We start from the raw sequence: 22,873 nt of genomic DNA, 5'->3' as shown, positions 1-22,873 counted from the left end.
GGAGACCTCGACGGCGGTCTGTTCAGTTCCTTCGACGTCGAACGTCGACGCCGCTTCGACCCGGAGCCCCGGGGAGACGAGGAACAGACTGTAGTCATCCCTCTTGATGCCGTAGTCGGTGCAATTGACACAGACGGAGAATGGTGACGCTTGCTGGTCTTCCTGCCCCTGGGGAGCCCTCCAGAGGCCTCAGCATGGGCAGAGGAAGCCCCTCCAGACCCACCTTGTGCCTTCAGCCTTCTGTCCTCCAGGCCCTGAAGTCTGATCTTCATTCTATCCCTCAGGGTCCTGCCAGAAAAGCCCTGACAAATGTCACTCCTCTGGGACATGAGAAGAGGGAAGGCAGATGATACACACCTCGTGTGGGTCAGATTTGGCCTTCTTACTGGAGCACTCCGGACATTTGTCGAATAATGCAGGCATATTGACAACAAAAGAGTGCACCAAAAGACAAACAGGAAGAAAAACCACCAAAGTACTTCAGAAAGTACTCAAATAACTTGAAAAAAGTGAAAAAATCACCAATAAACCCTTTAAAAGGGAGAGCTCAATGCTCCATGGTCCTGCTTGCAGGAGCCGGAAAAAAGAACTGAAAGTAAAAGGGACCTGCAGTGCATTCTGGGATACTGTAAAGTTCTGAAAGGTTCTCTTAAAGGCACAGTATCCTGTTTTGAGCCACATAATGGCAGCCTATGGGGCTTGTCTGTACGGGTCTTCCTCTCTATCATTCCAGAGGGGTTTTGCTGTTAAAGCAAGGGAAATCTGGACAGGCTTTGCTGTTTGTGGATTTTTGGTGGAATTTCTAGTTGAAGTACTGGACAGTGTAGCCTGTGGATATAGGCTGCATTATCTGTCTTTAAATTCTCTCTTAAGTGTCTGTGCAGTTCTGCATTTTTCGACACCTTAAGAGATTATTTTTGATTGCTCCGGGGTCCACGCACATGGGCGGGACTATTCACTAGATTATGACTATACACAGAGATCCCCTACTACAGAACAGGGTACCTATACGAAACATAACATTACAGCCATCCTAATGTTCAGTGCCAGATCATTTTTTATCACTCAAATATCCTAATAAGCCAGACAATAACTTCTCCAGATGTCACCACCCTTATGTAATCTTACCTTTAAACTTGTTTAAAATCAGTTCATCATGGGCACTTTGCTTGCAAGCCTCCATTGACACAGTGTCAAACAAAACTGAGCACACTTATAAAAACATTTCACTACCCAACGTATCAGCCAATAGAACAAGATGACCTCCATCACTCGCCAATCTAGACATTCAGCTGCTTTATTGTGCACACCCGGACTATGTAAAACAACATAACAGTAATTTTGTTAAGCTACTATCTATTTGGTAATGTGTGCAGAAGTTGAATCCAAGCCTTCTTTCCTGAAAACGTCAACAAAAGGTTTATGATCTATCCAAATCTCATGATAAGGTCCACACAGAAAGATCTTACATTTCTTGATTGTGCAATAAATACTCACCCGCTCTATTACTAACACGTTTTTTTCTGATCCTTTTAAACTCTTTGGAGTAAAAGCCATTGTTCTTAACCCTGAACTGTGGAACTTGCATCTGTTACTAAGCAACATTTATTTTTGGGAGCAAAGCTTGGTAACACTGGAATATGATTAAGGTCCAATTTAACTTTCCAAATTTCTTTCTCACATTCAACAGTTCAGATGAAGTAAACAGTATTTTTCAGCAAAATTCACATTTTATTTGTCTTTGTGGCCAAATTTTAAATATATTTTTACCATGCCCAAGAATGGCGAAACATTCTCTTTCCATCCTATGGAGGGCATGGTCACTATGGTATTCACTAAATAAGCTTTTGTTTTTATACTAGAATCAGTTAGAAGTACCCATTGACAACTTTGAGAAGAGCAAAGCTGTGCACATCTTCTGGTGGGGCTCAACTGTTAGTAGAACTGGAGATCAGCTAAGGTGAATGTCCTCCTGCACACAATTGAGGTGTAGATTACAGTGAGCACTCCAATGCTCAATTACTGATTTATGTTATACTCCACTTGTCACCAGTAACAAATTCTAGAATGAAGACACTTCTAATTAGTTGGGTTTTAGAAGGCTTTTTATAGTGCAGCTCACCCACAGCCTCCACAGACACAATGGCAGTTTAAACTCAGTATAAAATCTGACCCACATAGTACAACTCTGGTGATGACATATTTAACAGGATAACAGGATTCCACAGTCAGCGAAAGCAAGTAGATCCCACATGATATGAGGCCAAACAGCAGGACTCTCCCACTATAACATGTTGACACTGCCTGTGCGACTGCAAGGCAGGCACATGAAAGTAGACTCCTTTCAAGTTCAAGGACGTTATCAAATCCTTGCAATTCAAAACAAGAAGAACTGATGCATGTGTCATGATTCTAGACGTTTCCATTTTGAGACATGTGTTAAGCAACCAAAGGTTTAAAATCTGCCTCAGGTCTCCATGGTTCTTGGGAACCTGGAAGTACAGTGAGTAGCATCACATCTCCCGTTCTGCTTTGGCCCAATGACTAGACTGAGCCACTGGCAAGCAACATCAGTGCCTCCTTGAAGAAAATACAGGCATAGTCTGTTGAAGTCATTGTTTAAACTGCGAAAAAGTGAGGATGGTGTCCAGAAAGGGAAGGGCATAGCCAACTTGGACAATCTATAGGAGCCACTGATAAGGAGTGACCAATGCACCTGTGTGGTAGGTAATGTTTAATCTGGCACCCAACTGAATGCATTTGTCTGTTCAAAGGCAATTTAAAGAGGTTTTGATATGCTGCTGATAATCTCGCCTCTTGACACCTCTGCTGCGGATCATCAGAATCAGCTGCAAAGCGAAAAACTAATAAAAAGCAAGGTCCAAAGATTTGTCACTGACCGTCCTATACTGCTGGTGAGATTGGCAGGCTGGACAAGACAATGCCAGCGAGTGTGTCTTTGCTCTGCCGTTCTTAAAATGTTCTAAGGGCAAATCGGCTATACAGCTGAAAAGCCTAGCTCCATCAAATCCAATGCCCAACAAGGAAGCTTGAAAGTCTATGAAACATCCAGTGGAGCACATCCACACAGCTCGTCTGATGATAATGTAGGTTCCCTTTGTACAGGCAAGCTAGTCAAGTCAGAAAGAAAACTGCCTAACTACATCCTGTTCACCCGAATAGTTTGAGCAATGAAGTTACATAGGTCTTCCAGCAGCATGGCTAAATCTTCACAAGCCATGTGGCAATCACGGGCCAAGGGGAAAAAAGTGTTCAGACAGCATTGTGCTAGACCCCCTGAGGAAGAAAAGTTCCTACCCATCATATCAATATGACTAGACTCTGTCTGATGGATTGGTTGGAAGAGAGTTCGAACTGACCATAAAAGTACAAGTTTGCCATACAAGGCTCTCAGTAGTAGAGAGGTGCACCAAAAATGTTGGGTACCCAATCACTGGCCCTTGGCACCTAGCAGTGGAGTAACCCACTGCCGGTGCTGAAAATGGTTTGGACCAGGCTGCCAAAATTGAATTAACTTATGCCTCAATTAACGGTAACACAGGCTTAGATGTGAAAGTTCCAAACTGAAGTATCTCTGAATTATATTTTTAATTTGATCATCACAGTCAGGAGTGTCTGCTTCAACATCTCTGCTACTCTCCAAACCACAAGAGCAAAGTAGAAACTTTCCTAAGTTAGAGGTCTCAGGGGAGAATGTAAAGCAGAGTCTGGTAAAATATCGAGGCATAGGCATTTTCTAAATTAAGTAAGCAAATAATCTCGTTCCTTATCATCTTCCTCATCCTACTACACTGTTTAAAGTCCTTGTATCGCACATGAATCTGACCCAAAAATAGCTTCCAGCCTAGTGAAATACTGTTGCAGGGGTTCAGTCGTCAAGAATCCGGTTGTTCTTTTGTGCTGCTGCGGAGTAACAAAGAGAGAACTCATGCCAAACACAGATCCAAAGCACAGGTTGGTGCTGAAATAAGGTACGAATTCACGGGAGCCGCCAACACGGACAATAGAACAGCCACTGGTGAGGCCTGTGGCAGATAAGTCAAGGTATGAGCCTAGCACTGGGGTCAGAGCGGGCGGAAATCGTATGTTGTTATTTCGCACTGGGAGTAGGCCCCACCAGCGAAACTTCGACTAGGGGTCCTGGTGGTTCATGAGGTGATTGGCGTACAGAGCAAAGTAGAAGATCTGCAGCATAAACTATTAAAAGGCCCCAATTTGTTGCGGAGTGGACCATCGCATGAGGTACTCAGTGCACAATGGGTCCAGGATCTGCACTTGAAGCAAAAAAGCTAAATCTAGAAACAAGTTCCTTAATGACAAATGCATCAACTCCTCTTGAAGTGAAAGTGTCTGGACGTAAGAGAGCTTCACTTGTGCTTCTGGCGCTTTTTCATTAGTCTGTCCTTCGACTTACTTGACAATGGCGATCTGGACCAAACTTCTTTCTTGTGTCCAGCAACATAGAACCAAGTGCATCAGGGAGCATTTGGCTCAGGACTTCGGAGTCTTACTTTGTACCAAAACACCACTGAGAGATGTGGTATGGGTGCATGACCAACATCTTTTTTGAGACATATTTTGAAAACAGCCAAAAACGCTGCAAATGTTTTGGAAAGAAAAAAACTTTAGTTAAAAAAAACCCCAGTAGGCACACAGCCCTGGAACCATGTCGAAAGGTGAAGAAAATGAGAAACTTACATCAGGGCACAGACGTGGCTCTTATATGTGGCTTCTTGCTGTCATGTACAGAGGCAGGATAGAGTTGTGACAGGGGGAAAAAGACACCTGCAGGTGTACCAGAATTATTGCAAGAATGTTCTAGTCTGATGGCTGGGAAGATTCACACGGTAAAGAGTCTGTATTTTTAAGTATCCAGTATCCACCAGAACCAATTTATTGAGTGTACCAATTAAGTGGTTCATAATGTCTGTAGACGTGATCTGATACTCTTGGTGCTGTCGACATTGTAGGGACGTGTAAAATAAGGAAATGCTGAGAAGAAATACTTTCCTGCCAATGCTCTCTGTACTTGTACTTAACTTGTAATTCTGGGAACAAATCTATATATGACTATAACAAAACATTTGAGGCATTTATTTCTGATACTGCAGCCAGAAATAATTATCCACGATCGTGCCTTGAACTTGTGCACATTTCCTTCTTTAGAAACGAAGCACAAGTTACTACTTGAGTAACGATATATCTGTTACAGACATTAGTTAGTGATAGATTCTTTATCTTAGAATATCCCCAGGCGTCAGACTGGATCCGGAAAGTTTTGCGAGCAGTCCCCTGTGCGGCAGTAGGTGGTGTTGTGCAGCTCCGCGTCCTTCACTGGCGTCGTATGCGCCGAGATGATGTCACGGAGACTACTAAGGCCCCACCCATATGCGCTGACGTCAGTTCTGTGTACGACTTTCCGCGCCAGGAACGCAGAACCATGCAAGAAACCGACTACTGGTGCCATGAAACTAGGACCCTGAAAGGGATGTCCTTAACCCTAGTAATCAGTTCGTAGAACGGGGAGGATGGGTGGGGCGGTAAGAAATCTATCACTAACTAATGTCTCTTACAGGTATATCGTTACACAAGTAGTAACTTGTGCATCTGAAAGAGACACGTTAGTGGTAGATTCCTTACCTTAGAATAGATACCCCAGCAATACCAACCCCAGTGGTGGGTCTGCCAATAAGATGACACCAGAAATTCAAGGAGAACAGAACGGCCAAAGAAGCCGTCACACTGGACTTGACTGTCAAGGCAGTAATGCTTGGTAAACGTGTGCAGCGAGGCCCACGTAGCTGCCTGACAAATGTCCTGCAAAGGAACCCCGTGTCCCAAGGCAGTTGTGGCTGCTGTTGCCCTGGTGGAATGGGCACGCAGCCCCACAGGAGGCTCCATCTTAGCAAACGAGTAACATGCCTTGATGCAGAGAACGACCCACCGAGAGATAGTCCGTTTGTGCATGGCCCAACTTTTTTTGGCGCACACGTAGCCAACAAAGAGCTGGTCATCCACCCGAAACTGTTGTGTACGGCTCAGGTAGAAAGAGAGCGCACGTTTTAGGTCCAGACGATGGAGCCTCTCTTCCTCTTTAGAAGGATGCGGAGGCGGAAAGAAGGTGGGCAAAGTGATGGTCTGCCCGATGTGGAAGGGCATGACAACCTTTGGCAGGAAAGAAGGACGGGTTCTCAGAACCACCTTGTCCGGATGATCAGAAAGGAAGGGAGGTTTAGAAGAAAGAGCCTGGAGCTCACTCACTCTTTTGGCAGAGGTGATAGCAACCAGGAAAGCAGTCTTTAAGGTGAGAAGACGCAAAGGACAGTTATGAAGGGGCTCGAAGGGAGCACACATCAGAAACGTCAAGACAAGGTTTAAGTCCCATTGAGGCATGATGAACGGCACGGGAGGGAACATGTGCGTAATGCTTTTCAGAAAACTGTTAACAACCGGGGACTTAAATATAGATGGCTGATCAGGAAGCCGTAGAAAGGCGGAAATGGCCGAAAGATAACCTTTGATAGTGCCCAGAGCAGAGCCCCACTGGGTCAAAGAAAGAAGGAACAAAAGAACCTCATAAAGAGGGGCAGAAAGGGGATCCACCACCTTCGCTGTGCACCCTGCCACATAGTTGTTCTACCTGCAGGAGTATACCATTTTTGTGGAGGGACGCCTGGCTGCCAAAATGACGTCACAGACTTCGGGATGAAGATCGAAACCTGTCAACTGTCGCCGCTCAATCTCCACGCATGGAGGTGGAGGCTTGACAGGTTCGGGTGGAGGACCATCCTCTGCTGCTGCGTCAGAAGATCCTCCTGAAGAGGCAGTCGGATCGGGGATCGATCGCCATGCTGAGTAGCTTGGGATATCAGTATCCTCATGCCCAATCCGGAGCCACAAGAATGACTTGGTCCCTGGTCGCGCCGAATCTTCTTCAGCACTCTGGGAAGAAGTGGTATAGGCATACAACAGACTGCAATTCCACTCACGACGAAAAGCGTCGCATAGCGAGTGCCGCCTTGGAAATTCCAACACGCAGAACTGATGACATTGCGTGTTCTCTTCGATGCCAAATAGATCTAACCAGGGCTCTCCCCACTGCAGAAAGATACCTTGCGCCACATCCGAGTTCAGACGTCATTTGTGATCCATCATGCACCGGCGGCTAAGTTCGTCCGTCCTGGCATTCAGAGAACCTGGCAGGTGTTGAACCACCAAGGTAATGCCTTGATGTTCCAGCCATGTGCAGAGGCGCAGAGCCTCCTGACATAGTGTCCACGACCCCACTCCGCCCTGTTTGTTGCAGTACCACATGGCGGTGGTGTTGTCTGTGAACACCTGCACTACACTTCCCCGGACAGAGGGAAGGAATGCTTTCACAGCAAGTCGGATCACCCGAAGCTCCAAAAGGTTGATATGGAGCCGGAACTCCGCAAGAGACCAGAGGCCTCTGATCTCCGCCTCTCCCTAGTCGCCTCCCCATCCCAGGAGGGACGCATCCGTCACCACTGTGTGCTCCGGTTGGGGAAGGGAGAGGGATCTGCCATTGAACCAATCACAATTCGTGAGCCACCACTGCAAGTGTCATGCAGTGCCCTCAGAGCCCTGGACGTGATCGGACAGTTTGCCCTGATGCTGTGCCCACTGGAACTTAAGGTCCCACTGCAGAGCTCTCCTATGCCATCTGGCATGTTGTACCAGCAGGATTCAGGAGGTCATCAGGCCCAGGAGCCGGAGGGTAATCCTGACTGAAAATCGGGATAGAGGCTATAAGATCGGATCATAGCCTGAATATCCCGGACTCGCTGCTCGGGGGGATAAACCCAAAACTGTGTCGAATCCAGAACAGCTCCGATGAAGGGGAGCTTCTGAGAGGGACTCAGGTGCGACTTCAGCACATTGATGGAGAACCGCAGCAAGTGCAGGAGGTCGGCCGCAGCCTGAAGGTGGGTGACGACTGCGTGGGGCGAGTCCGCCTTCAACAACCAGTTGTCGAGGTAGGGGAAGACTGACACCACTGACCTGCGGAGGTGAGCTGTGACCACCGCCATCACTTTCGTGAACACCCGAGGGGCGCTGGTAAGGCCGAAGGGGAGCACAGCAAACTGAAAATGCTCCTGGCCTACCGTGAACCACAGGTAACGCCGGTGGGCCGGCAGACGGGGATGTGAAAATATGCGTACTGCAAGTCCAACGCTACCATCCAGTCTCCAGGGTCGAGGGCAGTCAAGACCTGAGATAGAGTCAACATCTTGAACTTCTCCTTCCGGAGGAAGCTATTGATGTCCATAAGGTCCAAGATGGGGCGCAAGCCCTCTTTGGCCTTCTTGGGGACCAGAAAGTAGTGGGAATAACAACCACATCCTACTTCCGGCCCAGGAACATGCTTGATGGCCCCCTTGGCCAAGAGGGCCATAACTTTCTACTGGAGAAGCGCAAAGTGATCCCTCAACATGCGGTGGATTCGAGGTGGCATGGCCGGGGGGGGTGTCTCGAAGGGAAGGGAGTACCCCCCCCCCCCGACGAGTTGCAGCACGCACTTGTCGGAAGTAACAGAGCGCCAATGGAGAAGGTGATGACGAATCCTGCCACCCACCGGCGTGGTGTGCGACCTGAAGCTCAGACTAGGAAGGTTTCAAGGTTGACGTCGCTGGGGTGGAGGTGGACTGACCCTCATGCCGGCCCCCGGAGACACCCCGGCGGCCTCCACGCCCACGGGCGCGCTGCGCAGGCTTTTGGCTGAACGAATGAGCTGGGGCGCCTCTGCTATGGCCACGAAAGAAATGAAAGGGAGACGTGGCCGGGTACGTGGTGGAAAGGCCCAAGGACTTGGCCGTAGCTCGAGAGTCCATAAACCGCTCCAATGCAGTGTCGGCCTCATCACCATATAGGCGAGTGCCGTCAAAAGGCATGTTCATGAGCGAGCTCTGGACGTCCAGGGAGAACCCGGTGAACCTCAACCAGGCGTGGCGACGAAGTGCCACGGTCGTGGAGATTGCCCTACCGAAGGAGTCCGCGGTGTCCAAGCCACAACGAACCTAGCCACGTCCTTACCCTCAGCCACAGCCTAGGACAGCACAGTGTGGACCTCCTTCGGGCACTGAGGCAATACCTCAGCAACGTTATCCCACACCGCGTGGGAATAGTGGCCCAAAAGGCACGCAGTGTTTACCGACCGCAGCCCTAAGCTGGCTGACGAGAACAACCGCTTACCAAACTGTTCCAACTTCTTAGAGTTCTTATCCGGCGGAGCCGTGGGATAGGCACTCTGGGACGTCGAGGCTTGCATGACTAAACTCTCCGGTGTGGGATGAGTAGTCAGAAAAGCAGGGTCACCCGGCTCTGGGCGATGACGCCTGGTGACATTTTTATCCACAGGATCCCCTGTGGCGGGCCGCAACCAAGTGCCCAACAAGACTTCAGTGAGGGCATTGTTAAAGGGCAGCAGTGGCTCCGATGAGGTGAACGCCGACTGGAGCTCAGTGAGGAGATTAGTCTTAAGGGACACCGAAGGGAGATCGAGGTTAAGGACCTCTGCTGCCCGACGGAGCACCTACGTAAACAAGGCGCCTTCCTCCCTAGTGGGCGGGGAAGAGGCAAACCCCGGATCAGAGGAGACGTCAAGGCCGCCGGCCTCCTCCAAATCGTCCACCCAGTCATGCTCAGAATCACACTGACAAGCAAGAGGGTCCTCTGACCCTCCCAATTGTCCTCTGCCGCCGGTGCAGTCGGCACAGGTGGTGGCGGGGGGTGGGGCAGGGATCGGGGAGGGAAGAAACAACGCCGGTTTGCGCCGTGTCCCAATTCGGATGCCAGGTGGGGACAAAACCATCATGGAACCGGGGGCAGAGGCGGAACCAGCGGTATCCACTGCAGCACCGCCGGCGGAGCCGAGGGTGGCGCCGGGGCCAGAGCCGGTTGCATGGGACCTCTTGCCGCCGGAGCCTGCGGCACAGGATCTTGCGGCGCTGGGGCCGGAGCCGCTGGTGGCGCCGGGGCTGGATCCGCCGAGGGAGTCGACGGACCAGCAGGATCCCGACACGGGACCACAGGGCCCGAAGGCGCACCGGCGGGAGCCCCAGACCTAAACAGGCAGTCCAAGGCAGCAAGGAATTCTTGCATTTATGCGGGAGTCGCGGAGTCGCGGGAGTCGCTGACGGACCTGGGTAAGGCGGTTTGGCAGCGGGACTCCCAGGCTCCAAAGGAGCCGCAGGGGCGGAGCCGCAGGGGCGGAGCCCCTTTCCCCCTCGTCCGCATCCGAGGACCGACGGGGGGACTTCAGAGAGTGAACACGCTTCTTAGACTTCTTTTTGTGTTGTCTCTTACCCGAATCCGAGGGTGAAGACTTGGATCCCGAGGAGCGGTGATGACGGCTCCGCGAGTGGTCACGGGAACGACCCCTGGACCTCGAGCGGCGTGGGGACGAGTGCCAAACTTCTAGCGACTGCCGGTGCCGCTCCCTCAAGGCCTTCGGGGCCGTAGCCCTACAGTCCAGACAGGACCAGGACTCCGGTCCAGACGTTGTGAGGGTCCGACACCGACATATTGCGACGGCAGGTCCCGCAGGACTTAAAACCAGGCATCCCTTCTTGCACCAGAGAAAACCAACACGGTAAAAAAATGACTGAGGTATATGCTCTAACCGGATCTGCGCTTACTGGCGCGGAAAAATAAAGAACCAACGTCAGCGCGCATGGGTGGCAAATAAGTAGTCTCCCTGACGTCATCTAGGCGCATACGACGCCAGCGACGGACGCAGAGCCGCACAACGCCACCTACTGACGCGCAGGTGTACTGCTAGCAAAACTTTCCGGATCCAGTCTGATACCTGGGGATATTCTAAGGTAAGGAATCTATCACTAATGTGTCTCTTTCAGATATTATTCTTTTACACCATGTGTTCTGAACGTAGTATTTTTATTTTGCATTTTAGACCGTTAGCATATTTCTGGCACACTTACCTGGGCCTGTAATTTGTGCATGAATCTGTGGGTACACTGGTAAGGCTTCTGGTCTTGAATACATTGTCTGTGATTCAGTGGTACCAAAGTAAGGCATTCCTGTGGTAATGACGACCGAAGATGGCAATGGCTGAGGTGCGAAAAGTGAAGCTGTAGATGGCTGAGTAAGAGACTGTGAGCTAAATGACGGCTGGTACAATGCCTAGAAGACAAAAAAGTAAAGCTATTACAGAAAGCAAACTATTTTCAGTAGAAAACTTTCTTCAATTGTGGTATTTAATGTGCTAAGTTATAAAATGAGAGTTATGAAGAATAACGCTTTCCTATAATATGTGTACCTTCACAGGTTAGACCCCGTCCCCCCATTTAACACAGCATAATTAACAAGTTACTTCCCTTTGGCAACACTCTTTCTGGTGAATACTATATTCAAACTAAGATTCCTCACCTTCAGAATGTCCCTTAGCATTAGATTGAATCCAGAGATTTTCTCAGAAATGCTCCCACGCTCAAGAAGGTGGTGTCATATGGCTTCACAGTGACTCTGTACTGTCCCGAAAATGACAGCAGAGCCGCATATCACTGTCATGCCTGAGAGAAGATGTTACTTTCTTTCCTCACCCTTCAATGCAGATCCAGAGATACGTTTCCACCTTAGTAGGTTTATGGGGAAACTGCAAAACCTTTTCCAGTGCTATAGGGAACGGTGTCACCACTGAAAATAATAGAATTGAAACTGTACTGACACTGCAGAAAGCAGATGCCTGGCACAGATCAGAACAAGGTCTGTCTGTGGTGTTTAAGCTCAGAGGAAGACATAGTTGTATGACATGTTTGCCCTCATGCATCCCTAGGTAGTTGGGAATGGGAGGCGAAACTCTATCATTGAGCCCAAAAAGAGGGCACGATCGAAGCTTAGGTCCTGTTCGAACACTCGTACCTGGTCCCTGTCCTGGTCTCGAGGCAGCTCCTGAATAAAACACACTTCTAAGTCAAAATCTTCCAAATCAAAGTCTAGACACAAGCACAAAAAGGGCCGAGCGAGACACAACCGCATCTGGTCACTCTAAGTCATACGAGAAAGTGTGAGGGAGTCCTGATAGAGCTTGCATTCTCCTCCTGACACTGAACCAATCCCACAGTTGGCCTGGCATGCCCCAAATTTCGCAGGCCATGATGGATCTCACATGAAAAAACAACATGAGTACCTGGGCATAAATTGGTTGTGCATTCTGTGGCACTCAGTGAGTGCACACACTCCTGGCTTTCTTTAGACTTACACCTTCTATATGATGAGCTATTTTTCAAAAGTACGTTAGGAGACCAGCAGCAAGTTATCAGCCATTTAGTTCCGCCGCCTCAAATAGGATGCAAACAGCTCCCTAGTCATTTGCCTGGCAACAGGTCATGTGCCTACACCTTCTCTCACAAAGAAGTACACAGAATCTTTGTAATCCAAATATATTACAAAGCTTAATTACCTTTACAATCCGAGCAGTATGCACCTGCATTGCCCCTCTATTTATATCATACTTTTGGCAATGAACAAAACACTCTCAGAATTGACCGTTGAGGTAGAATCGATATGACAACACATCTGCTTGTCAGGCACTGTCCTCCACCTACATTTCTCACTTGGAAAACAGTGTTTCTGGAGGCTGTATCCTTTTGAAGAAGGGAAAGTGAGAGGCACATTCTATCCTCAGCCTTTCTTTTTGCTGTTTTCTTTCAAAACAAAGTTACACCGAGTGGAGCCTTACTTTTCACTAAAACTTATTTCAGATTTCCAGTTGTTGCACGTGTCAACCTGCCTTCCTTCGTTTTTCCTCCTCTGTATGCTTTTATGGAAGAGAGGATAATTGTGGAGACCGAACCCTAGGAGGGCTCTCAGAGACTAGAAACAATAGTCAGCAGGGCAGAGATTACCTCCGCCTGAGACCGTGTACATACTAGGCCTGGGCCGTGAATTCTGTTCCACTCGCGGAATTTCGGTAATTTCGCGTTCCGCAGAGAATGCGGAATTGCCAAAAATTCCACAATCCGCGGAATTTTTTGCTTGTTCGCCCTTTCAAAATGCATGTTCGCGTGATATTTCCCCCCAAGCCCCCAAACAGCGTTCGCGAACAGGCAAAAAGCATTGTGAACGGGCGGAAAAAGCAATCCTGCGCGTTCGCAGAGCTCTGTGCGTGCTCGCGGAGATTTTATACCGTTTCGCGGAGTTTTGCGTAGCGCGACTACGCAAATTCTGCCCACCCCTAATTATACCTTGTACTCTAGTTACGATGCATCGTTATCTTGCATTCAAGATAACTTAGCGCAAAAAGGTGCACCAGTTGACTTTTCGGCAAGGTCAAGACACCTCAGCTATGCGATTCAGCTGCTACAAACGTAAGATGGCAAGGTGCACGGTATACACCCATTACAACGCATTTTTTACAACGCACTACCATTACAACGGAACTTTTACAACGCAAATACTATTACAACGCATTTATTTACAACGCATGTTTTTACAACGCAGGTACTTTTACAACGCATACCATTACAACGTAAGTATTGGTAAGTATATAATTATATTTAAAATGTTATATGTTAGGTTTTTTTTAAAGGGGTATTTTTAGGGTTCAGGGTCAGTTTTGGGTTTTTGGGTAAAGGGGTATTTTTAGGGTTCAGGGTCAGTTTTAGGTTTTTGGGTAAAGGGGTATTTTTAGGGTTCAGGGTCAGTTTTGGGTTTTTGGGTAAAGGGGTATTTTTAGGGTTCAGGGTCAGTTTTGGGTTTTTGGGTAAAGGGGTATTTTTAGGGTTCAGGGTCAGTTTTCAGTTTTTGGGTAAAGGGGTATTTTTAGGGTTCAGGGTCAGTTTTCAGTTTTTGGGTAAAGGGGTATTTTTAGGGTTCAGGGTCAGTTTTCAGTTTTTGGATAAAGGGGTATTTTTAGGGTTCAGGGTCAGTTTTCAGTTTTTGGGTAAAGGGGTATTTTTAGGGTTTAGGGTCAGTTTTCAGTTTTTGGGTAAAGGGGTATTTTTAGGGTTTAGGGTCAGTTTTGGGTTTTTGGGTAAAGGGGTATTTTTAGGGTTCAGGGTCAGTTTTGGGTTTTTGGGTAAAGGGGTATTTTTAGGGTTCAGGGTCAGTTTTGGGTTTTTGGGTAAAGGGGTACAGGGTAAAAATAAAATTAAATTAAATTAAATTAAATTAAATTAAATACAATTACATTACATTATATTAATTTTAAATAATATACAATTAAAAAAAAAATATATACTTACCAATACTTACGTTGTAATGGTATGCGTTGTAAAGGTACCTGCGTTGTAAAAAAATGCGTTGTAAATACATGCGTTGTAATAGTATTTGCGTTGTAAAAGTCCCGTTGTAACGGTATGCGTTGTAAAAATATGCGTTTTAACGTCATATATCCAAGGTGCACACTAGGTGGACCTGGAGCGTTGCACAATAAGCTTCCCTATCTGAAGGAAGGAAAAGGAGTAAAAGAAAAGCAAAAGTAGGTCAAACAACCTAATTTATATGTTTAACCTAGACAATTAAAAATTAAACTATTCTCTAGAATGAAACTTGCTGTAAAAAAATAAAAAATAAAAAAATATTTAAAACGCACAACATGCGAGACATGACAAGGAGACAATTGGCAGCTATATTTTTCTTTCCCACTCAGGTAATGATTTGGCCTGGGGCAAGTTATTCTCGGTGCCAGGCCTCCACATAATTCCCAGGTGCTGAAACACCATTTTTCCGCTCTGGAAGCAGAATTAATTCGTAATTTCATTTCTCAAATGTGACTTAGAGCATCGATAAGAATAAGTTACTTATCTTTTGTATCAATCTTTCTGGAAGCAGAATTAATTCGTAATTTCATTTCTCAAATGTGACTTAGAGCATCAATAAGAATAAGTTACTTATCTTTTGTAACAATCTTTCTGGTGGATTCTCTACGAGCAGGTTCCTCACCTCAGGATTGCTTTCGGGCACCAGACCGAATCCAGAAAAGTTGAACAGCTCTCTTGCGCTACTAGGATTTGCCATGGCTCTGACTTAACCCCAATATTCTCCTCGGTTATGAAATCGAAGAGCCATATACAGTGCCACTCCAGCATTCTAATATCAGTTCCCATACTTTTTCACAAGTCATTCGAATGAGAGACCAGACTAATAAAATTGACAGAAAATTACTGCAGAAACTAACTTGCAATCTTATTACACGTTTGACATGACTCCTCAGACTGGGGAGGCGGTTGAGTTGGTGCAGAATCTGCAGGTAGATGGAACATCCGTTATTCAATCAATCAATCAATCAGGGGTTTGTAAAGTGCAACTACTCACCCGCGAGGGTCTCAAGGCACGGGGGGGCGCGCAGTTGACTGCTGGAGTCATCTGAAGATCCAGGTCTTGAGGACCTTCTTGAATTGAGTAGTGTAGGGACTTAAAGGAGGTGGAGGTCGTTCCAGGCACTGGCTGCGAGGTAGGAGAAGGACTTTCCTCCCGCTCTGGTCTTGTAGATGCGTGGGATGTGGCAACTGATTGGAGGTGTCACTTGGATGCGTGGAAGGAGAGGCGGGTGTTTAGGTATGTTGGTCCGCTGTAGTGGAGGGCCTTGTATGCGTGAGGGAGGAGCTTGAAGGTTATTCTTCTTTCGATGGGGAGCCAGTAGAGATTGCGGAGGTGTTGGGTGATGTTGTTGTGATGGAAGATGTCTAGGATCAGTCTGGCTGCGGTGTTCAGGACGGTCTGGAGTTTGCGGAGTAGTTTCTTGCTTACTCCGGCGTAGAGGTTATTGCTGTAGTCCAGCCTTCTGCTAATGAAGGCATGTGTGAACGTTTTTCTAGATTCACATGGGATACATCTGAATGTTTTTCGGAGAATACGAAGGGTGTTGAAGCAGGCCAAGGATATGGCATTGATCTGGTGGTTCATCGTGAGCGATGAGGCAAATATGATGCAGAGGTTTGGTGCTTGGTCCATCGGGGGGGGTGGGTGGTGGGTTTTCGAGGGCGGGGGGCCACCAGGTGTCATCCCAGGCGGATGGGGTGGAGCCAAGGATGAGGACTTCTGTTTTCTCGAAGTTGAGCTTCATCCAGGTGGCGACAGCTTTCATCCCTTCTTGAAAGTTGTGTCTGGTGATGTTGGGTTCTTTGGTGAGGGAGAGGATGAGCTTGGTGTCATCGGTTTAGGAGACAATGTTGAGCTTGTGGTTTCTGACGATGGTTGAGAGGGGGGCCATGTAGATGGTGAAGATGGTGGGGCTGAGGGAGGATCCCTGGGGCACTCCACATCTGGTCTCTGTTGGTTCCAGGAGGTAGGGCGGGAGTCTGACTCGCTGAGTTCTGCCTGTGAGATATGAGCATACCCAGTCAAGGGCCTTCTCGCGGATTCCAGCGTCGTGGAGTCTACTGGCTAGTGTACGGTGAGAGACGTGTTGAAGGCAGTTGAGAGGTCTAGGAGGATGAGGGCTGCCATTTGGCCCTGGTCGAGGATGGAGTGGATTTTGTCGGCAACTACTCTGTAGACGGTGCCTTTTTCTGGGGTTCTGTTGTTCCTCCATGTCTTTTTGAGTCGTCGGCAGGAGCACTTGGATTCTTGGAGTGCAGGGGTGAACTAGCATGCTTTTTTGATGTGTCGTCCTGTGGCTTTCTTGAGGGTGGCGAGTGTGTCAGCGCCGTTCGTGATCCAACGGTGGAAGTTGCATGCCGCGGTGTTAGCGTCTGGCATGGTTCGTGGTGGGGTGCTGATGAGGGTAGAGGTGATCTGGTCTTCTTTGACTTTGTTCCAGCTTCTGTGGGGAGGCAGTGGACGTGATTGTGTACAGTGGGTTTTCTGAATATTATTACTTAAGTTAAGTAAGGCATTTTTCTCATGGACACTTCAAACATGCAGAGTTCTCCCTTCTTGAATCAATACAAAATTGCACTCTCTAGATTGTGGGATTGAGAAGATAATTCAAATCAATAAGTCTTGCCACACAGACTCAAAGTGTCCATCTCAAAGTCTCCGTCTCTGCAGACTTCAGAGACAAGGCATTAATACTTGGCGAAGTTGTGGACCAAAGCCCACAAGAAACCCAAGTGATGCTCCCGCCAGAAACAGAGCTTGAAGAAATAGTCTTTCCACAAATAAAAACATCCGTCAACCGCAGGTACACTTTGCCCTCCTTGGAACCAGACTATTAAATGAGGACCAGCCAGCCAGGACACTGTTAAGACCATGCAATATAAAATGCATATTCTGAAAATATGCAGGCAGGCGGCTACTTAGGCAGGACGTGGAGGTAATATAATATTTGGTAAACGGAAGTAGAAGATAACACTATCGAAAAAAAAGAAAGCTTATGTTAGGCGCACCATTTCTCATGGAGTGATAAAAAGAGCAGATGCACTGACAAAGCCAGAAGCTTTCTAACACGTCAAACAGACAAGATGATCAGTGGAAATGCAGTTCTAAATGGAAGTAGCCACAAAGGTAACTGAATGTGAGCTCAAACGATGAACCCATCAGAAGATTAAGCACCAAGGCCTGCTCTGAATAGGCAGGACAAACAGTAAAGAAAAAACACAGGAGTCAGCCTTTTCAAACAAAACAAGGATAAACTAATCAGGAAAACAAATAAAGCCCACAGCAACGCATTTCCGGTTCAGGATTAATATGAGTAATCTTCCTCAAACAAGAAACATTTCCTCTTCGGCATACCACAGCAAAATGTATCCCATGAATGCCATAAACAATCTTGATAGAAGAATAGTGCACAGCCAAGACAGCCTTCATGCCGTACAAAGGAGAGCACAAGAACTAAGCTACCTTGATCTATCCCCAGACATGAACAGTATGTAGGAAAGTGCCCCTTTTTGCATGGTTACCCTATAACGTTTTGCCAGATACCTGATGCCAACTTGACTGAGTGTGTGCTGGGACCCTACTAACCAGGCCCCAGCACCAGTATTCTTTCTCAAAACTGTACCTTTGTCTCCACATATAGCACACCTTTGGGCCACATGTAAGTCCCTTGTAGAAGGTACTCCTGGTATTAAGGACCCCCGACCAGAGCTGGCATATGAAGGGCTGCATGAGGGCACACAGCTTGGAGATGTGTCCTGAACCCAAACATCAAAGAGACACCTGGTGTGTGGGTTTGTCACGGCATCAACAACAATGTTAAAAGTTTTAGGGAGGGAAATGTTTCAATTGTGTACTGCTGTTCCATTTTTTAGAGGGAAAAAACTCAACAATACAACAAGAAAAAGGGGGACGGGGCTCTGGATCCACATTTGAAGGTGTGGAAAGATGTATGTGCAGAGGTTGCACTTATGTGCAGCCCAACTCCGTCACTTCTGGGGTGGAACGGCATCACTGCGGATCTACATGGCGCCACCTGCCCCTGCATGGTAGCACTGTGGGGAAAGATTCCAGATCCAGTTTGGTGCATTGCAAATTTACTGAAGAATCTATTGCTACAAGTATTCATCAGAATCAACTTCATATCTGCCTTACTCTCTAAGGCAAATAAATATCTTCCAGAGGAAACATATCATGATAGTATTAGGCAGGCCTGGAAGAACAAAACCTCAGCCATAGCCGAGCAGGGCACACAATGTCGTTGCTTCATTTACCTATGTGTATGTCTGGCCTTCCTTTTTTCCATCTATTTCTCACTTTAGAAGCCCTCCCCTGCCTTTCATTACAAGCTCTCCTGGTTCCCCTTCATTCCACCAGGATATAATCTGCATATATGCATACCTGCTGTAAAGCACAAGAACCTCAATAGTCTCGAGCTATTACCATTGCTTTTATCTGACAAATATTTCAATATAACATTTCCATCACAAGAAGGAACAAAAGAGAGGCCAGCTTAACCAGCCTGATAAATTTGGTCAAACTCGTAACAATACCACAAAAAAGAGAAATTAAATGTCTCCACACAGTGGCTCTGGCATAACCACTTATAATCCACATAATTAATTCTTTGCAGTATTGTATAGTGATCACCTGTGGTCTCTTTGCAGCTAGCTGTCAAAGTGCATTGCTGTTTGTCTTCAGTTGAAATCCTGCTGCACTATGATTTTGAGTGATCTGAGCTACTCAAACCTTAAGCTTTTGGTTTCAGTTAACCATGCACTGTTAGAATGTTGCTGTGAGAGCTGCCAACTTTGGAACTGGAGAACCAAGTTCAAGACTCTGCATCACCTCCACAGTCTGGGCAACTCACTTAATCTCCCCATACCTTAACAATTAATGTGGCCTTCTGTAATGTAACTGGTTCTCAGGTAAAGCATTCTAGTACCCTCGGGTTTAGTTATATAAAACTGCCAAAATAAATAAACAAACATACTGGACTGTGTTGACGTTGAGGGATGGTCCTGGCGTTGTGAGCTGCTTGATCCAACAGTGATTATCCATGAACCCAAAAATCTGGAAGAAGACTCCTTACTCTGGGCGCTGCTGCTAATGGCATGCTCACCCATTTCAGAAGTGTCAGACCACCTGCACCAGTTTCAACAAAATAAGAGTGTCCAAATTAAGTTATTTGTGATAATAGGAGCAGGAAAAAGATGGGGCGAGTTAATGCTCTCCCCATCAAAAACCGAGTTCCCGCCGCAGGTGAAGAGGAGCTGGGTGTCATCGGCGTATGAGACAATCTGGGTGCCAAATGACTCTGCCAGTGCCGCCAGAGGGGACATATAGATGTTAAAAAGAGTGGGGCTTAAAATCGACCCTTGCGGGACCCCCACCTCCAAAGGCGGCACCGCGGCCGAGTACGGAGGGGCCCAGACTGTCTGTTGTTGGTTGGAAAGAAACAACTCAAACCATCTGAACACCGTTCCCCGGACGCCAATCTCCGAGAGTCGTGCCAGGAGGCGGTCATGGGGAACGGTGTCAAACGCCGCCGAAAGATCTAACAACACCAACAGTGCTTTCCCTCCATTGTCCTGGACTTCCTTGATGGTCTCTGACACCTCGAAAAGTGCCGATTCCGTACTCATGTTTGCCCGAAAGCCGGACTGGGTGTGATGTAGAACCCCGTGGGACTCTGCGAAGTCCGACAGAACGGACTGCACATGCTTTTCGGCCACTTTAGCCAGGACCGGGAGCAACGAAATAGGCAGATAATTGGCGTGGATACTAGGGTCCAGAGACGGCTTTTTTAAAAGAGGAAGGACCAGCGCCTGTTTCCATGCTTGTGGCACTACCCCTGTCTCCAATGAACGATTTAAAATCGGGTTGATAATGGGGTTGATGACATCTGCCATTTTAGCTAGAAACTTGGTGGGACAGGGATCAAGCGGGGAGCCAGATCTCATTTTAGATAAGAGATCCAGTGAGGTTTGAGGCTCAATGGGAGGAAAATTCGCCAGACTGGGCGGGCCTGCGCCAGACACAGAAGAGAGGGGTCCTGGATTAAACACTCCCCCTGACCCTGCAGATGGCAAAGTCGCCTGGATGCTTTTGATCTTATTCGCAAAAAAGCTTGCCAGTTGGGTAACCCAGGGTTCCAAAAAGGATCGCTTAGGTGTGATGGAGGCCGGCGATGTGAATTCCTTCACAACCAAGAAGATTTCTTTACTGGTGTTCGTGGCCTCCTCAATCTTCCTGGCAAAGTAGGCTTTCATGGGTTGGACCATGACTTCTAAGATATGCTCAGCAGAATGCAACAGGTACACGAGCGGGAAATTGACACACAGTTACTCTACTCATAATTCCTTCAATGGAGAATCCTATAAATAGATCTCTACCACAGAGCAGAACGTAAAATGCCAAAGCTTCATCTTCATGTTTCCTCACCCCGGTCGAAGGGCAATGCCCTTTGGATTAATAGATCAGGAATATTTGCCTACACTTTTCCTCCTCTCTTACGCTTTCCTTTCGTGGTTCAGAATCTCAGGCAAACAACCCTCACACTGATTCTTATTGCTCCAACATGGGCTCGGCAAGCATCGTTTACACATCTGCTGCAGCTATCAGTGGTGCCGCATGAGAAGTTGTTAACCTAACTTAGGAGCACAGCACAGTCAGACACCCCGAACAGCTCAATGTAGCCATTTGGGTTCTGAAATCCTAGATTTTGGATACCTCAATCTTCAACAAGAATTTATGACCATTCTTAAGCAAGCTCGTAGGCCTACACGGGCATGCTACGCTGCAAACTGGATGTGTATGCTATTGCTTAGCAAAACAAATGCAACTGCTCTCACCTACAGTACAAGATTTGATTTGTTACCTTGTCACTTAAAACTAGCAGGTCTAGCCTACACTTCTATTTGGTTACACTTAGCAGCACCTGCTGTGTATATGCAAAACAGACAACGTACGTCTTTGTTTAAAATACCAGTCATCAAAGCTTTTATAGAAGGACTTAAAAGAATTATTCCGCCCTCTTTTCCACCAGCACCTCTCTGGAATCTCAATATAGTCTTACCATTACATTCATGTGATTTACAGTTTCTGACATGGAAGGTGGCCTTTTTGGTAGCTTTAACATCCCTTAGATGGATCAGTGAACTTCAGACGCTCACTTTGGAAGAACCATTTTTCTAAGTCCATCCTCATAAACTAGTACTAAGCACAAACCCCAATTTTCTCCTTAAAGGGATTTCTTCTTTTCATTTAAATCAGACCATTGAGCTCACAGTTTTCTTTCCAAAACCCGATTTAGTAGCTGATAGAGCACTACACACAACTGATGTTAAAAGGACTGTAATGTAAAGTAATGTGTCCATGCGCAATACAAACTGTAGGAGTCACTGTACCTCGTGACTCGAAAAACCTTTAGAACAAAAGTAACTTGCAGCGACCAAGCCCAGCACTAGATGGCAGCAGTATGCTAAGCATATAAAACTATGGAACTACACACAAATAATAAATGCTTACAGAGTAAGTAACATATTTCTTCCTTGTTTCCAGGTCATGAGAACCCAAGAGCTGACAGCTTCCTCAAAATACTGTTCCCGCAAACTTCAAAATCCCTGCTACCTGGAAAGATTTAGTGCTAGACTGATTTTCCCCATGCCTTCTTATGTTTGAACAATTTCTCGCATACTTAACCTTTGAAGTAGCTGGTTAAAGCCCCTTGGATCCATTTTGATTTTAGATTAGGGTTTCTCACCATATCATTTAGTATGGATAGCGGAAAATGCTGTCGATCTAGGAGTTCAGCCGTCACCAGGACAATCACTAGGAGCCACAACTTTATTAGCTTGCCTATTGAGAGAGCAGATCTGGACTCTGGTTCTGTCAAGACAGATAGCTGATTAGCTTGATTACTCATGTTATTCAACCCTCCACAACTTCCCAAGTTTCTTCTACATTCCCCATATAAATTAAACTTTGTCTCTGAGACCTACCCTCCGAAAAGCTCCAGTTACCTTAAATCTGTTTTATGTTTCAAATGTGAAGACTTTGAGGTAACTTGGGAGCAAGTAAATAATTTTGGAAAAAAAAGAAAAAGTGGATTTTCTCACTCTGTCAACCAGTCCTTACAAAAATTCTATAGTAGGCGTTGATTCCAGACAGAGCAAAGGTAAACATGCAGAAAGGTGCTGGAGCATAGCTTAATGGATGAATTCACATTGCAGGTATAGAAAGAAGATAGTAGCCGGCTGATGAGGGTGCAGGTGGTCTAATTCAACAAGCAGAGAGGTAGGGAGAATGTGGATACACTCTTAGTTCCCGGTTATACTAGTTTCAACAAAATAAGAGTGTCCAAATTAAGTTATTTGTGACAATAGGAGCAGGAAAAAGGAAAAGAAAATACAAAGCCCAACTCAGGTTTGTATAGAAAGTCCTCACTCACCAACCTGGTTGGTGACATGCTTCATCATCGGGCCCCACTGGGAGAGGCCGAATGCTTCCCCAGTGTGCTTCAACGCCAGATTTACTGCGGAGCAGGTTT

General features: G+C 46.9%; 1 protein-coding gene across 2 annotated transcripts in view; it reads right to left on the bottom strand.

Annotated features, from left to right (window-relative positions):
- Positions 1-22,873, bottom strand: part of SEC31B (SEC31 homolog B, COPII component) — a 1,031,933-nt gene that overhangs the window by 239,120 nt on the left and 769,940 nt on the right. For both annotated transcript variants that reach the window (XM_078643061.1, XM_078643062.1), the window contains exon 20: positions 10,983-11,184. In XM_078643061.1, the coding sequence (XP_078499187.1) occupies positions 10,983-11,184 (202 nt within the window). The remainder of the gene's footprint in view (positions 1-10,982; positions 11,185-22,873) is intronic.

Source organism: Lissotriton helveticus, chromosome 5_1, assembly GCF_964261635.1.
Source record: "Lissotriton helveticus chromosome 5_1, aLisHel1.1, whole genome shotgun sequence".
Lineage (NCBI taxonomy): Eukaryota > Metazoa > Chordata > Amphibia > Caudata > Salamandridae > Lissotriton > Lissotriton helveticus.
This window is presented reverse-complemented; position numbering and strand designations above follow the sequence as displayed.